General features: G+C 40.2%; 1 protein-coding gene across 3 annotated transcripts in view; it reads left to right on the forward strand.

Annotated features, from left to right (window-relative positions):
• Positions 1-13,948, forward strand: part of TACC2 (transforming acidic coiled-coil containing protein 2) — a 154,419-nt gene extending 140,471 nt beyond the window's left edge. For all 3 annotated transcript variants that reach the window (XM_087725921.1, XM_087725922.1, XM_087725923.1), the window contains 4 exons: positions 8,018-8,178; positions 10,633-10,739; positions 11,927-12,047; positions 13,449-13,948. In XM_087725921.1, coding sequence (XP_087582047.1) covers positions 8,018-8,178; positions 10,633-10,739; positions 11,927-12,047; positions 13,449-13,514 — 455 coding nt within the window. In that variant the 3' untranslated portion in view covers positions 13,515-13,948. The remainder of the gene's footprint in view (positions 1-8,017; positions 8,179-10,632; positions 10,740-11,926; positions 12,048-13,448) is intronic.
• The last annotated feature ends 2,920 nt before the right edge of the window (positions 13,949-16,868 follow it).

Raw genomic sequence — 16,868 nt, forward strand, 5'->3', positions numbered from 1 at the left:
GGTAATTCCTTGGCATGTACTTTTCAGGTAGCATCTGCATTCATATAATTTCCTTTAAAATCCTCAGTCTTCATTTAGCTCATGCCTCTACTGCATGTTTGTCTCCTTAAAAAAAAAGTTTATTTATAAAGGGTTTCCCATTGCATTCAGTTTACAGATTATATGAGTGCTTTCTGAACCATTTCTGCTGCCTTTTGTCAAGGTGAATTTTCATATGCAGTATTTCCGTTTTCAGGGAATTCCGTTATCTACAGCTGCTGCCACCTTTTTTGAGTGATTCATTCATTCATTCATTCATTCATTCATTCATTCATTCATTCATTCATTCATGTACGTGCTTGTGTGAAATCTGAAAGCAAACTCATCCACTTAAAACTATTATGCTGCTTCCTTTTTCGTAACTGAACTAAAAGGAATATTGTGCTTTGTGCATTACAGATTGTTGCCTCCCGGTTTTTTCTGCTTTCTTAATAAATCCCTTGACTTTTTTTTTCCTGTTTTGCTTCCATTTTTGTTGCTTCTTGTTCTTTGCTTGCAAATCCAAAACAAAGGCAAGCCTGGTGAGTATTGCTTTTGCCAAATTTGGCACCTGCATATTGCATTTTTAAAAAAAATTATTTTATTTCATTTTGGCATTTATTTTTATGTATTTGCTCTGACTTCTGGTGAATGAACTCTACAGAAGCTCATTCTGCATATCTACAGAGAATGTAGATATAAATATTGTTATTTCTAACAATAATAGTGGTTAAATAACCATTAGATACTGCAAGCGTTGGTGGATTTTTTAATAGTGATATACCTTGTTCCATTGCACTTCAGGAATAGGAAGCAAAAACAAATATTGTTATTAATTAGCTGTTCTGACCCCCCCTCTTCGCTATTACACACACGACAGTCAGACAGAACTTCAAAGGAAATATCTTTATCAGTCCTGGCTCAAGCTGGCTGCGAGCCCAAAAATAAACATAGATAAAGTCTCTGGCAAAAAGGTACACAGCAAAAGCAAAACCAAAAAGCTCTTACAGCAAAACCAGGTTTGCAGAAAGAAAGCAAATCACTTATCCAAGTGCCTCTTTAAATCACGAAACTGACCTCACGAACAAACAAAACAATGAACCACGAATGACGAACCACGAACGTTGACTTCTGCCACTAAGGCGTGGCACCATCCGTCTTTTATCTGCAGAAGACGACCCTAATGAGCAACAGCTGCTCATTATTCCTGCATCCCGACTCAACTCACAGCAAACTTCTGCTGAGTCACAACACTTAGCTATATTACAAAGGTTTCCACAATACTTACAGTGGAAGTATGGCATCGTAAAAAATGTAATAAACTGTTTTTTCACTTGGACAATTTCGCAAACTGGCAACTACCCGGAGGAGAGCCTTCTCGGTGGCTGCTCCGTCCCTTTGGAACGAACTCCCCGTAGAAATTCGGACCCTCACCACCCTCCAGTCCTTCCGCGCCGCTGTAAAGACCTGGCTGTCCCGGCTGGCCTGGGGTTGAGATTCTAGCCCCACTCGAATTGTGCGATTGTTGTGTTTTCTTTTTCTTTTTTTTAACATGCTGTATTGTCTATTGTTTGTCTTTTCCCCCTCCCTTTTTGAATTGTGAGCCGCCCTGAGTCCGGCATACAAATAAAGGCAAAACTCAAACTCAAACTCAAACATGATTATTTTGGCCATCTAAATACACAATTTAAAAAGAGTCAAGGCAATCCGTTTTAGATCCTACTGAATTTTTTACCTCAGCATCCCCCAATCTTTCCTGCTCAGAGGACCGGTAGAGGCGGCGGCGGAGTGGGGCGGAGGGAAAGGAGATGGTTTCGTGTGCGCTGCTTTCACTAATAGCAATAGTGCTTATCAGAGGTGGGTTCCTACCAGTTCGCACCTATTCGGTAGAACCGGTTCATCAAATCTACCGAACCGGTTAGAAGAGGTTCCACCAGTGGACCCGGAAAGCAGGCCACACCTACAGAAGAAGAGGTTCCAAAAAATTTTGAAACCCACCACTGGTGCTTATATACAGCTTCCCAGAGTTTTACGGCCCTCTCTAAGTGGTTTATAGAGTCGGCATATTGTCCTCAACAGTCTGGGTCCTCATTTTATCAACCTCGGAAGGATGGAAGGCTGAGTCAACCTTGAGCCAATGGAAACTGAACTGTTGGCAGTCAGCAAATACAGCTTCCCTCACACAAATGCAGTAGCTCACCAGTCCCACAGCCCAGTTCCCAATGAGTTGTGTCCCAGCACCGGGCTGAAGACTGGGAGTTGGGAACTCCTGCCCTACTTGAAATAAGATGTGCAAGTTTCAGTAGTAGGGACAACTCATTTATTTCATAAGAGGAGAAATACATTCCCGTATTGGATGCTAGTTACCTTTTTTGACTAGATACACTTGATCCCTTCTAAATCTCATATTAGAAGTGATGTATTTGAAAATTTATCTTAAGAAAGGCTGGACTACATCATCCTAGATCAGGGATGTCAAACCCGCAGCGTCACAAGATGAGTCAGGACTTTTTCCCCCTTTGCAAAACCAGGCGGGGGTACGGCCAATATGTGACGCATCCGGCCCAGGAGTTTGACAGCCGTGTCCTAGATGGTGCTGTGTCATTAAGCAAAAGCCTCTCTTCATTGTTTTAGGAACAAGGAACACAATGTTCAGTTGTTTTTCTGGTTAAACAGAAATTGTGAAAATGTAACCTATGCTTTATACTGATTTTAGTAATTATACAGCAAATAATTACTCATAGGCTTTTTCAAAACTATTTGATAATAAGACATAAATTAAAAATTTATGTCTTATTATCGGGTATCTGCGAGACCGTCTTCTGCCACATACCTCCCTCAGACCAATAAGATCGGAGAGGATGGGCCTTCTCCGGGTGCCGTCAGCGGGACAATGCTGACTGGCGATGCCTAGGAGTAGGGCCTTCTCTGTTGCCGCTCTGGCCCTATGGTATGAGCTGCCCCCTGAGATCCAGGCCCTGTCCACTCTCATGGCCTTTCGCAAAGCCATTAAAACCTGGCTTTTCCGGCAGGCTTGGGGCTGTTGACCCCTTGATTGAGGTCCAGCCCCCTTTTGTCTGGGTGTTTGTTGTGTTTCCCTTTTTAACCTTGTTGTGTCCAATTGTTTTTAATAATTCTTTTTAATCTTTTTTCATTTCTGTAAGCCGCCCGGAGTCCTCCGGGATTGGGCGGCATAGAAATTTAATAAATGAAATGAAATGAAAAATTAAAAATTTGGGGGAGTCATCTATCTTCCCAGTAGGATCTAATAGAACAGGATATTTACATATTTCCTCAGTCAGAGATTATTACCTACAGAGTGTGCAGAAACCTGTCTTTTCAATTACTACGTCTCTCATCAGTTATAGTATGGCCTGGATACCAGGACGTCCTTGTATCTTCAGAAACTCAATTCAGATTTGGCTTCTTTTATCAATCTTGGCAGGGCGAATAGGGCTATCTGTGGATGAACATCTGTTTGATTGGTATCATTTGGAATGTTTGCCTCTTGGTGCACATAATTGCTTATGTTGTATGTTTGGGTTTTAATTTTTCATTATCATGAATCTGTTTTAACCCAAGTTGCAGTTTCAGTGAGTTGTATGTTGCTCAATGTTTATTGATTGGAGTAGCCCATAAGGAATTTAAATAATTAATATCTTAGTATAAATGATGATACTCTTTACAATGAGATGATGCTGACTGTCAAGTTTGCAGTGAGGGAAGATGGATGGATTTGATGTTTTTCCCATAAATCAGTTCATAACCACAACTTGGTCAGGATAAAAGGCTACACAACCAACAAAATGTCAGACTCACTTGGTGGAGAAAATAATAATATAAAGAATTTATTTTCCTGCCTATGAACTGAATACTCCAAAAGATGTTTGATTCTGCAAGCTTTGATGTGTCACTTAAACCTACATTCTCTTTCTTCATATTCCATGGCTTTTTATTGGAGCTCTGGATAAACAGATCAACTTCTGTGAAGACCAGTAATCAGTAGAAAAAACCCAAATAGTGTATGTTATACCCTGGCAAAATGAAAACCTGCTCCAAATTGCCTTTTCAATTTTAGGATTTGGAACTGGCTTGAATTTAGGAAACATATTTGCTAAATGACGTAGAGGAAAATTCACCTTTGAAGAGTGATCAGCAAGGTGCATATTAAATGTGAAAATTAAGTTTAATTTTTCAGTATTGGCTTGAAATTTGCTGCTGCCCATTATTGGGCAGGGCTGGGATAGAAGAAGTTGCTAGAAAAATATTTTTCTTCTGTGTTTAAATTATACAATAGCAATGAAACTCACAATCTATGCTAAGGATTTTATTCAGAGAATCCTGATCAGAATAACAGAGTTGAAAGAAAGCTTGGAAGTCTTCTACTGCAACACCCTCAAATAATGTAAATCTTTTATTATATGTAAAAAATGGGAGGGGGGAATTTAGCTTTAAAAATATACTTCTATGGAAATGTGACTCCAATTCCATTTCTATTTTCATCTGAAAGTAACCTCTATGGAACTCAGTAGGATTTTCATTCAGATAAACACTTTGGATGGACCTATAAAGAATTCCATATTTTGTTTAGTTTTAGGAGTGTCTGCATTAGGCTTAGTTTCACTAATGTACTCAAGTAACATAGTTCTTTTGATTGGCAAAAAAATCAAAACCACCTTCTGTAGTTATCAGAGTCAACTAAACTTCCACAAAAGAATGGAAAAAGAAATAAGACCGAAAAATGATCCTCTGAATTATGACCCCAGCGACCATTACCATGTGGTTTACAACATGTTACTCTTGTCTAGACGTTGCCTTGTTCTGTTTAGCATGTTGTGTGCACATCAATACAGTACTGAGAATACTGTAATACATTAGAAGAATGACACATTCTGTAAATGCTATAACTGAAAGAGCAAATATTTCATGTGCAAGCGCTCAATATATTCAATATACTAAATTATAAACAGGTGGGAGTGACAAAATCTTTGTTGCTTTAATTGTATAACTGCTTCTAGCCAAGTTTTCTACTTTTCCTCGTTCATTGAATTTTATAGCAATGTAACAGACAACTTATCCATTCGAAGATAACCTGTTTTTTTCATTCCTTCTTTCATCTTTTTCTTTCCATAATTTTTGTAGCATTGTGGGGTAAAAGATGTGCAAAAGACATACTAGAGACATCTTTATATTTAAGAATAAATGAGAATAACTCACTGCCCTATAGAAAATATACTCAATTTATTAGAAGAATAACCAGATTTTTATTATTAGTTTATAATATAAAATACAAAAGAAAATACTGGGAAAATAGCGGAGGGAGAAGGGTAGGGGGGAGGAAAGAGAAGGTGTTGACTTTCTAGCCTCTTTGGTACAGTAAAATCAAATAACATCAAGCCTGAACTTTTTACTTTTACCTAATAGTAAAAATGAGCCATTTCTATAAGAACAAACCTATCTAATCGTCGAATTTGTTGTTACGAAGTCGTGTTTAACCCATCATGACCCCATGGACAACATTCCTCCAGGCCTTCCTGTCCTCTATCATCCTCTGAAGTCAATTTAAGTTTGCACCTACTGCTTCGGTGACTCCATCCAGCCACTCATTCTCTGTCATCCCCTTCTTCTTTTGCATCTCAATTGCTCCCAGCATTAGGCTCTTCTCCAGTGAGTCCTTCCTTCTCATTAGGTGGCCAAAGTATTTGAGTTTGATCTTCAGGATCTGGCCTTCTAAAGAGTAGTCAGGGTTGATCTCCTCTTAACACTGACCGGTTTGATCGCCTTGTAGTTCAAGGGACTCGCAAGAGTCTTCTCCAGTGCCAATCAAAGAATAGCCAGTTCTTAATTGAGGTTGCCGCTATTGGTAGCCCACATTTAATGATCAGAATTGGGACTGACAACTCGATCATTTAACAAAGTGGTCACTAGGAAATTTTTAATTTGTTTTTCCCTTTCCATGCAGACTGGTGAAGGTTGTAAATGCAAGAAATAAAAGTTACTTACATCACTGCAAACAGTAACTCAATGAGGCAGTCACTGAACCTTTATTGTTTTTATTGATGGAATTGTTCTCAGAGAAGCAATAACAAAAGTAATTGGATCATCATAAAATTAAGACTCTTTTATGGTATATGGCAATTATGCATGCGTGAGTATTATACACATGCATCTAAAAATAACATATAATCAAAGCTGTTCCTTGTTCACATGGTGTGTAAGCTCCGATTTGCTACAGGTCTGAGAAAAATAGACACTTGATAATAACTGTAATATTGTAAAAAGTAGTGACCTTTTTTTATAAATGTGTTTTTATTTTCCATTTTCATTTCGTACAGTCACATATATACTGTGCATAACTGGGGCCATATAACATTAAACAATAAACACAGCCATTCCTCTTGTCAACAATACCCCCCAAAATAGAAACCCAATGTACCTCTTCGATCCTCCATACACCCTTTCTTACGCCCCCCTCCAACTTTCCATCTTCCCTCCAACATTCCCCTCTACCCTACTTCCCCTCCCCCTCTACCACTCCTCTCTCCCAGTACACTCCCTCCCTTCCTTCTCACCCTCCCTCCCATCCTCTCTCCCACTCTCTCTACCCCTCTTTCTTCTGTCCCTCTACTCCTCCCTTCGGTGTATTTCTACTATCTATTAATATATTCAGCTTGTCCTACTTTTACAGTGAAATTAAAGAGCAACAGTATACAAGTGCAGTCGCGTTACTTTAAAATCGAACACATACTATATATCCCCCCCTCCCCCCTAACACCCCCCCTCCCTTCCACCCCCCCGACTTCCCAGAGCCCGTGCACGGTATAGATTTTTAACAAATACAGTCTAAAATATATTAAGACAAAGGAAATAAAAAGAAGTTAATAACATCTCTGCATTAAACTCAGCCTCTTCCTGTTGCACTAACTTTAAGCAGTTTAGATTATTCCTGATCTTAAGCATAGGCTATCTGTAATTTCTTAGTCCCGTATTTGTTTTGTATATAGTCAATCCATTTTTTCCAGTCTCGTTTATATCTCTCATTTGAATGGTCTTTAAGGGACCTTTTAAAGTAGAATGTATGAAAAATCTGGCTCACCTTCAGATTTGGGGGAGTTGCAGCCCCAAATAAAGCAGGTAGATAAAACTGGATTACAATTCTAGAAAACAGGGAGGGGAAAAAAGAGACAGAATTGTGGAAATACATAAATGTGTGCTTGCTGGGGAGAAAATGGAGAATGGAAACTTCTCAGCATTCAATGAAATTGACTAGTAGGAAATTCAGGAAAAGCAGAGGGGAAATTTACAGGGCTCAAGAGCTAAATAATAGAATCACTTTTACAAGATTGTTAAGGGCCATAGACACATATGTGCTTAAAGGTAAGGATAAAAGAAATTAATGCAGAATCAAGCTTATCATAATTTTCTGTTTCCAGAATCAGAATAGTATGTCTAATATGAATGGTTTCATCTGGCAGGATTCTTTTGAAGTTATTATAAATACTTGTATAGATTTGTCTTCTCTTTTATTTAAGGAATGTTTTGATTTTAGGGTTGAACTGCCATTTCATAAAGTGAAATATATGGTTTCGTATATTAAAGGTTTTCAGTTGAAATGATTCTGGGTTTCTCCAGACTAGTGGGAGGTTTTGAGTCAGCAGAAAGAAATTATTTTACATCGATTCGCACTTTTCATTCTTGCTAAAACTGCGCTGCATATTTATGGCAATATGATTCCCATAAAGGAGCTTTTCTTTGTTAAATATTTGCTTCTGATTACTTGTAAAGGACAAGAATGATGTCAGCCCTCTTTAAATGTTTCAGGTGATGTGATAAAATATTTGTACCCATAATAAAACAATGTTTTAAATGCTTAACTTTACCAAGCAAACATGCCCCTTGTTCTACTTCGCACGATCTCATTTTCATGCTTTAATTTAATTTTAGGTTTTTTTAAAACTTATTCCTTGTTTTTGAGCCTTTTGATTGTTGTTTCCTATAGAGGATGAGCAGAGAGAGAAATCCATGTCCCATCACACTGTCCAGCAACTTATTATGGAAAAAGAGCAAGCATTGGCTGACCTGAACTCTGTGGAAAAATCTCTAGCAGATCTTTTCAGGAGATATGAAAAAATGAAAGAAGTTCTTGAAGGATTTAGGAAGGTAGGTCACAGTGGATAATGCTCCCATCAAAACACCCACATTTACTAAGCTGCACGTATAGGTCTGGAGTTGTCTATGGCTGCATTTTTTAATTCCTTTGGGAGGGTGTTGGGCAGGGGTGGGTTTCAACCGGTTCGCGGCGGTCCCTGCGATCCGGTTGGTCGCCGAACCCGGAAGTAAGTAACTTCCGGGAACGGCGAAACCCCTCCCCCCGCGCGCGCCTGCGCGCCCGTGCCCGCTCCTTACCCGGTTTTGATGAATTCTGCGCTTCCACGCATGCGCAGGACGCATACAGCGCCTGCGCGATCCTTCAGGAGCAGCTGGAGCATCGCACAGACGCTAGTACGCATGCGTGCGCCACACGCGTGCATGCGCATGCCGCATGCATGGGTGAGGATGCCGCACGTGTGCGTGAGGACGCCGCACACGTGCGCGAGGACGCCGCCAGCCTCGTTCCAACCGAACCGGTTGGAACGGGGCGAGAAACCCACCCCTGGTGTTGGGTGTTCCTGAGCCAAGGTGGCGCAGTGGTTAAATGCAGCACTGCAGGCTACTGCTAGATCAGCAGTTCAGCGGTTCAAATCTCACCGGCTCAGGGTTGACTCAGCCTTCCATCCTTCCGAGGTGGGTAAAATGAGGACCCAGATAGTTGGGGGCAATATGCTGACTCTCTGTAAACCGCTTAGAGAGGCCTGAAAGGCCTATGAAGCGGTATATAAGTCTACTGCTATTGCTATTGCTATTTCCACATTCACCAGGAGGCTTTTGGCTGAAGATCAGGTCCTTGCAGTCAGGGATTTGGGGAAAAGAATTCTGCTTGGAAGCGACACTTCACAAGCTTCCTTTCCATCCTCAGTGCTTCTTCCCACAGAACATTTGTAACCCAATTGTTAGGTCTTTATCTAGCAACCCTCCTTAATCTAATAACTGAGATGCATCAGCCTGAAAGTGTTGCCACTGAGCTCTAATAAAGGAAAACTGCCAATGAAACCTTTTACACCTGTTTATACATATTGCAAGAATATGTATAAATTGTAAATTTAATGAATTTATATGCCGCCCAACCCCGAAGGACTCCAGGCGGCTTGCATAAAAACAACTCTAAAAAGAATACAAAAAAATTAAAATAGAGAGGAAAGCAAGTTAAAAAACACATCATGCACTCAATCTTAGTGGGGCTGGACCTCATTCATGAGGTCAACAGCCCCAGGCCTGCCGGAATAGCCAGGTCTTAGTAGATTTACAGAAGGCCGAGAGAGTGGGGAGGGTCCGGATCTCTGGGGGTAGATCGTTCCATAGGGCTGGGGCAGCTACAGAGAAGGCCCTCCCCCGAGGAGCCGCCAGACGACATTGTCTAGTTGACGGCACCTGGAGAAGGCAATAGCAATAGCAGTTAGACTTATATACCGCTTCATAGGGCTTTCAGCCCTCTCTAAGCGGTTTACAGAGTCAGCATATTGCCCCCAACAACAATCCGGGTCCTCATTTTACCCACCTCGGAAGGATGGAAGGCTGAGTCAACCCTGAGCCAGTGAGATTTGAACAGCCGAACTGCAGAACTGCAGTCAGCTGAAGTATCCTGCAGTGCTGCATTTAACCACTGCGCCACCTCGGCTCCTCAAGGCCCATCCTGTGTAATCTTATCGGACGCTGGGAGGTATGTGGCAGAATACGGTCTTGTAGATATCCGAGTCCTAAGCCATGTAGGGCTTTAAAGGTGATAACCAGCACCTTGAAGTGCGTTCGGAGACCAATAGGGAGCCAGTGCAGCTCGCGGAGGATAGGTGTAACATGGGCGTATCTCGGTACACCCAATATCGCTCGCGCGGCTGCGTTCTGGACCAGTTGTAGTCTCCAAACACTTTTCAGGGGCAGCCCCATGTAGAGCGCGTTACAGTAGTAACGCGCCATAAACAGTTTATGGTAGGCCTTTGGATTCAGTGAAGTGACATTGTTTTGCAACATATCTGTAAGCACAGAGATGGCTCTACAATTCTAATCTGGAGATGCAAATTTTAGCACAATGGGGATACTGAAGATACATTATTATCATAACTGTGGTGGGTGTGAAAATTATACGTTATTCCCTGATTCATGCAAAATATATAACCCTTAATTGATTTCCGATTCATTCACTGTGTTTAAAAGCAACTGTGTACTTTGCCAAAAAAGCCAAGACAACTATTTTCTGTAGACACACGACCTTGCAGAAAAGGGATTCTTAGACAGCTTCAGCTTCATATGCCATGCATGGCCTGTAAAATTCATGTAGAAGATGCTTAGCATTTATATCCTGTAGTTCTGCCTCCCTTGTTTTAAGGAAATCTACTACTTTCATGTTTCTTTTCAATAAAATGATCTGCTAACTACAATTGTAGACCATGGTCAAAAGCCTACAACTTACTGTGAACCTTATGGTTTGTTGTTAAGCTATTTTTATGTTTCCCACTAAAGAATGAAGAAGTGTTAAAGAAATGCGCACAAGAATATTTATCACGAGTTAAGAAAGAAGAGCAGAGATATCAAGCCCTCAAGATTCACGCGGAAGAAAAACTGGACAGGTATTTTATTAGGGCTTGGGAGAAGCCCTGAATTTCAACCAAGAACTTCTGATCTGACGTCTGTTGTAAACTAATTCTGGAGTTTTCTTTTTCCGTCTGATTCTTGTCAGTACTTATAATTTTGATCTGACTCCTATAAAATGCATTCCGTCATTCTTTAAGGTTCCCCTTCATTTTTATAGCCAGCCCTCCCCTACTTTTTTAAAACATTCAGGAAAGGTTCAATTAAGCCCCAAGTATCAAACCTTAACATAATACAGTATAAGGTAAATATGGAAAGCTGATATACCAATATATCAGGGAGCCGAGGTGGCGCAATGGTTAGGGTGCAGTACTGCAGGCCACTTCAGCTGACTGTTATCTGCAGTTCAGCGGTTCTAATCTCACCGGCTCAAGATTGACTCAGCCTTCCATCCTTCCGAGGTGGGTAAAATGAGGACCCGGATTGTTGTTGGGGGCGATATGCTGACTCTGTAAACCGCTTAGAGAGGGCTGAAAGCCCTATGAAGCGGTATATAAGTCTAACTGCTATTGCTATTGCTAATATGGTACTGAATTTCATAAAGAATTATATCTGTGTTTCACAAGTTAAAACAATACAGGCTTTTTATAAATGTATATAAAATCTTGCCAAGAAAACTTTAGGAACTAGTCTGGCCAGTTGCCAGGAGTCAAACCTTGACATGAATGCATAAGAGGGGGGGCGGAGAGGAGGTTCCTTGGCACTCATGGTTTTAAAGCCCTACATGGTTTAGGACCTGGCTACCTGAGAGACTGCCTCCTGCCATTTACCTCCCAAAGACCGATAAGATCACACAGATTGGGCCTCCTCTGGGTGCCATCGGCTGGTCAATGTCAGCTGGTGACCCCCCCGGGGAAGGGCCTTCTCTGTTGCTGCCCCGGCCCTATGGAACGATCTCCCCGTAGAGATCCGGACCCTTACTACTCTTCCGGCCTTCCGTAAAGCTCCTAAGACCTGGCTGTTCCGGCAGGCCTGGGGCTGTTGATTAGAATCCAGCCCCACTCTAAGCAGTATGTATGTTGTGTAATTTTAAAAATTGTATTTTATTTTAATTTTTATATGTCCCTTTGTCTTGTCTGTAAGCCGCCCAGAGTCCCTAGGGAGTGGGCGGCATACAAATATCAATAAACCTAAACCTAAACTCAATATACCTGTGTTTCTGCAGAGCCAATGCTGAAATTGCACAAGTTCGGGGAAAGGCTCAGCAAGAGCAAGCAGCTTACCAAGCCAGCCTTCGTAAAGAGCAATTAAAAGTGGATGCATTGGAAAGAACACTGGAACAAAAGGTGACTCGCTCTGAACTATACAAAGCTGCTTGTAGAGGAAGTTCTGTGTTTGGCAGCTGCTTCCTAAGCAGATACAGCAATTTACTTGAAAAAAATGTAAAACCATCTATCTTTTTCCTGTCAAACGCTATCCTTAAAAACTTCAAGAAGTCTTTAAATTGGTTTGGGCTGCTGGGGGCTTTGCCTCAACAGTTTAGTAGCATCTATTTATCAAATTTATTGGGCACACAGGATAACCCTGGGCCACGTTGTCTATGGGTGGTGGCTACTTATCTATGGTGGTGATGTAGTAATATCAGAGAGAGGAGGTTAGATTTCACTGTGTATTTAGGCAGTTCAAGGATTGCGTAAACTTAGAGCCGAGGTGGCGCAGTGGTTAGGGTGCAGTACTGCAGGCCACTTCAGCTGACTGTTATCTGCAGTTCAGCGGTTCTAATCTCACCGGCTCAAGGTTGACTGAGCCTTCCATCCTTCCGAGGTGGGTGAAATGAGGACCCAGACTGGGGGGGGGGGGCAATATGCCGACTCTGTAAACCGCTTAGAGAGGGCTGAAAGCCCTATGAAGCGGTATATAAGTCTAACTGCTATTGCTATTGCTAAACTTAGTATCTAATTTTACTGTTTATTAGGGCTATACAGCATTTCATATTTGAAATCCAAAAACATTGGAATGGGAGGAAGTGTTGATAGAACATCTCTGTGCAGTGCTTCAAAGCAGCTGGATCTCAGGACAGAGGTTTCAAAGCAGGCAGCATGTTGGCCTTCCTTCCCAGTGCAAAGGCCTTTTGTAGATCAAAACTAAAACACTGCACTCCAACCTTAATTCAATGATGGGTGACTCTGGTTTATTGCAACGTTTCTCAGCCTCAACAACTTTAAGATGTCACCCATGGCCCATTGGGTTATCTTTTGAAAGATAATTTCCTGATCTAAACAGAGAATGACCAAAAGAGCAGTGAAAATAGGAGCAATGTCCCAGCTTACTTTACTTGTAGAAAATTGACAGGGAGTGTTGGAAATGACAATCGTGCAATCAATCATTCTGGGAGAATTCTGGGAGTTAAAGTCCCTTAAAGTTGAGGTTGAAAAGCGCTGGCTTAGCCTACTGATAGCCGAAATCTGGCTTCTAGGAGACAATAGTTTATCCTTTTAGAATGATTTGAATCTAGGAAAAGATTTAGGCGTAAGAGAATATAAAATGAAAGCTTTCCTGAAAGGTCCCACAGTGATGTGCTTAAGCAAAGATGATCGGTATAAGCAGAATTGAATTGCAGACAGATATTGCTCTTTCCCCAGCGTGTACAACAAATGTTATTTTCGTAATTCAAACAGAGTGCGGTACAGCTTTTAACCAAAATATATTTATTTATTTTCCTTCCTGTGTATGTGTGTTTCTTTTAGAATAAAGAAATAGAAGAGTTGACGAAGATTTGTGATGAACTGATTGCCAAAATGGGGAAAAGCTAACTTTTAACCAAAACCCTAAATTACAATCTTGAGTGCAATATGACCATTGGCACAGTGATATCCAGTCAGCGATGTGAACGTATTCTATTTTCACTTTTTGTATGCACTACTGTATTTTTTTCTTAATAATGCTGATTTGATTGTATGCAGTACAAAGACTATCAGAAATCCTTGCTATTGCCTGCAATTCTTTCCTTTGTATAATTCATAGCAAGTTGATCTCAAAAGTTCCTGTATCAGGGAGATTTGTCGAGTTCTTTAATAAATTACAGTTGCTCATCCCAGCCTTCCCTTTGTACATGAGTTCCCATGTTGGATGTCTTTTTTTTGGATTTAATATGTGTATTACATGCATGGGGACTCTTGCCTTAAGGAGTGTAAATTTGATCTGCATTTTCTGATTTGTAAAATAAACTAGAAAGTTGAAAAATTAAGGTACTTGCCTTTGTTATACTTACCACAAATATTTTTCCCTTCCAGTTTGAAAATGGATTTCATATTATTAATTGGGACATTGAAAATCAGTCTAAATCTGATATTCAGTAGCATCAGCTTTTTATATATTATTCTGTTATTTCATTGGTTGAAAACATTATTTCTCAGAATACCAATACAACCAGGATGCTATAGAAATCACCCAGTTATACTGTATACAGAATTCCCAAGAGAAAATGATATATATTAAAAATCTACTATATAAAAATATGTGACTTTTGAATGCTTCTACAAATGATGGTAGGGCCGATACAAGCTCCTGGAAATATTTGACTTTAAAAGATCTGAGTTTTTGTAAACTTATTATTTTCTTTCATATTGTGTTCTTCTTGTTTACTATATTGGGAATTCCCCATGGTTGTTTTGGAACTAAGTCCTGGTAAATTGAAATACATAAATGCTTTTTAAAAATCCACCCAGACATTTTCTGAGCAACAAGGTTACTTAGTATAGTGATAAATTCAATCCTATTCTAGAATCTATCATTTGTAATGATAAACCTCAGACCTATTTTAATGCTAAAATTCTAGATTGCAACAGAGTTGAAATTTACTGAAACAGTGCCAGAAACACCAAGAAATGTGCTCTTTTAGTAGCACTTTTAAAATATAAAATGTAAAATTCAAGTAAATGAATAAAAGAAGTATTGGATGAAAGGACCTTTATTGGTATTTATTCATCACATTCATAATTGTAATATAATAGACCAGTTTTTAATATAGTGGAGAACTGGAGGTTCAACATACTCATACTACTTTGATTAATTATTTGAGATGTGTTAGCTTATCCCAGAAATTCTGAGTAGAAATGTATATAAATGGTGCTTTTTCCAAGTACTGTGTCATTAAAAAGGATTTGCAGCATTAGTTTCAAAAAATAGACATAGCAATATATTGCTTTCAGTATCACAAAGCTTCTACTACAAAATCAATCAGCAATAGGGTGAAACATGATTCTGGAGTAAGTCACAAAAATGGGGAACTATATTAAAAGTAATTCTCATGTATCTTTATCATATAATTTAAAGTCACCACACGGATGTAGAATGCTTCATTTTTTGCCACTTCTTTATACAGCTTATACTAACCATTATAACTTGTGCCTTTCAGGAAACTTTTGATATCAAAATTCCTAATCCCTTACTTGCCAAGCTTTGTACTGTGTCAAATGAAAGTTCATGGAGCACTTTTCCTCATTAAATGCTTAATTTTCATGTGTTTCAATTTCAATTTAATTTACTGTGACTATAGACCAGTTTAGATTTTTTTTAAAAAAAGCTTAAGACAGAATTAAAATACATTTGTAAAACAATCTTAACTAATATCTATATGAAGTCTAGGATACAGCCTACATTAAATTACAATGTTATCACTAACATTATATTAAACATGATAGCTTCTAAAATTACAGCAAGGCAGCAGTATATAAAACTATTAGTACCCACAAAGTAATAGAGCCGAGGTGGCGCAGTGGTTAGGGTGCAGTACTGCAGCCACTTCAGCTGACTGCTAGTTCTACAGCTCGGCGGTTCAAATCTCACCGGTTCAGGGTTGACTCAGCCTTCCATCCTTCCGAGGTGGGTAAAATGAGGACCCAGGTTGTGGGGGCAATATGCCAACTCTGTAAACGGCTTAGAGAGGGCTGAAAGCCCTATGAAGCGGTATATAAGTCTTATTGCTATTGCTAATATCAAAAATTTGAATGAATTATAGTTATAAAGAATGTACTGCAGAAGATTGGCCATCAAGATTCAACTCATCTTCCACATTACTGCACAAAACCTAGTTATAGGCATTAAAAGCCTATAACTATGAGCAGCATCTGGGCATAAACTGAATGTGAGCAACCAGGACTCTAATCAGAGGTAGGTTGAATCTGGTTCATGTGTCTCTATGAAAGGAGCAGTGTACTAGAACATCTGTAATTCCCACCTGTCTGGAATAACAGAGGCAGAGTTTTTCACCCAAAGGTGAATCTACTGCAGAGAGGAGAGCAGGGCATTGGGCAACAAAGAAAGCTTTCCGACAGCTGGGTGCTTCTAGATGTGTGAGGTAACAATAGCAATAGCAGTTAGACTTATATACTGCTTCATAGGGCTTTCAGCCCTCTCTAAGCGGTTTACAGAGTCAGCATATCGCCCCCACAGTCTGGGTCCTCATTTCACCCACCTCGGAAGGATGGAAGGCTGAGTCAACCCTGAGCCGGTGAGATTTGAACAGCCCAACTGCAGATAACAGTCAGCTGAAGTGGTTGCAGTACAGCACTCTAACCACTGCGCTACCTCGGCTCTTATAACTCAGCAGTGACAATATATCTATACCTGATTACAGGAAAGCTGAGGTCTCTCCTAGATCCACTTGTCTCTCTTTATCCTTTGTTCTTTGCTTCAGGATTTGTTTCACTTGATCATATCCCATTAGATTCCACCCACCATAATCTTTTAAAAACGTAAAAGAAGAACTTAAGAACTGCCTGCTCAGTTCTTGAGGAAGGAGAGCAGCCCAGATTTAAAAGATTAGATTCAACAGCCTTGATCCATGTGGATTGCAAATTGTCCTGAAGAATTAATGGTGCTAAGCCTTGAAGGCAGAAGTTGAGCTTTAACCAAAGGTTTATATAGAAGCTAGGCACACTCTTCACTCAACTTTGATCGGACCCGTTTCCAATCGTAGATGTGCACTTGGGATACAGTGTGGGATCTGGAGAGCCTCTCTGAATGATACCATCTCCAGAGAGGTGAAACACAAGGCTGTTGGGGATGTGTGGGGGAGCAGAGTCCATAAAGGACCTTACTGGAAGCTTAGCTGAAAGAGCTTAAGTACCATTAGAACATAATGTCCTCTCTTGGATTGGAAAAAT

The sequence above is a fragment of the Thamnophis sirtalis genome, unplaced genomic scaffold, assembly GCF_051295495.1.
Source record: "Thamnophis sirtalis isolate CommonGarterSnake01/CBP01778 unplaced genomic scaffold, rThaSir2_p1.2 scaffold_11, whole genome shotgun sequence".
NCBI classification, from domain to species: Eukaryota; Metazoa; Chordata; class Lepidosauria; order Squamata; family Natricidae; genus Thamnophis; species Thamnophis sirtalis.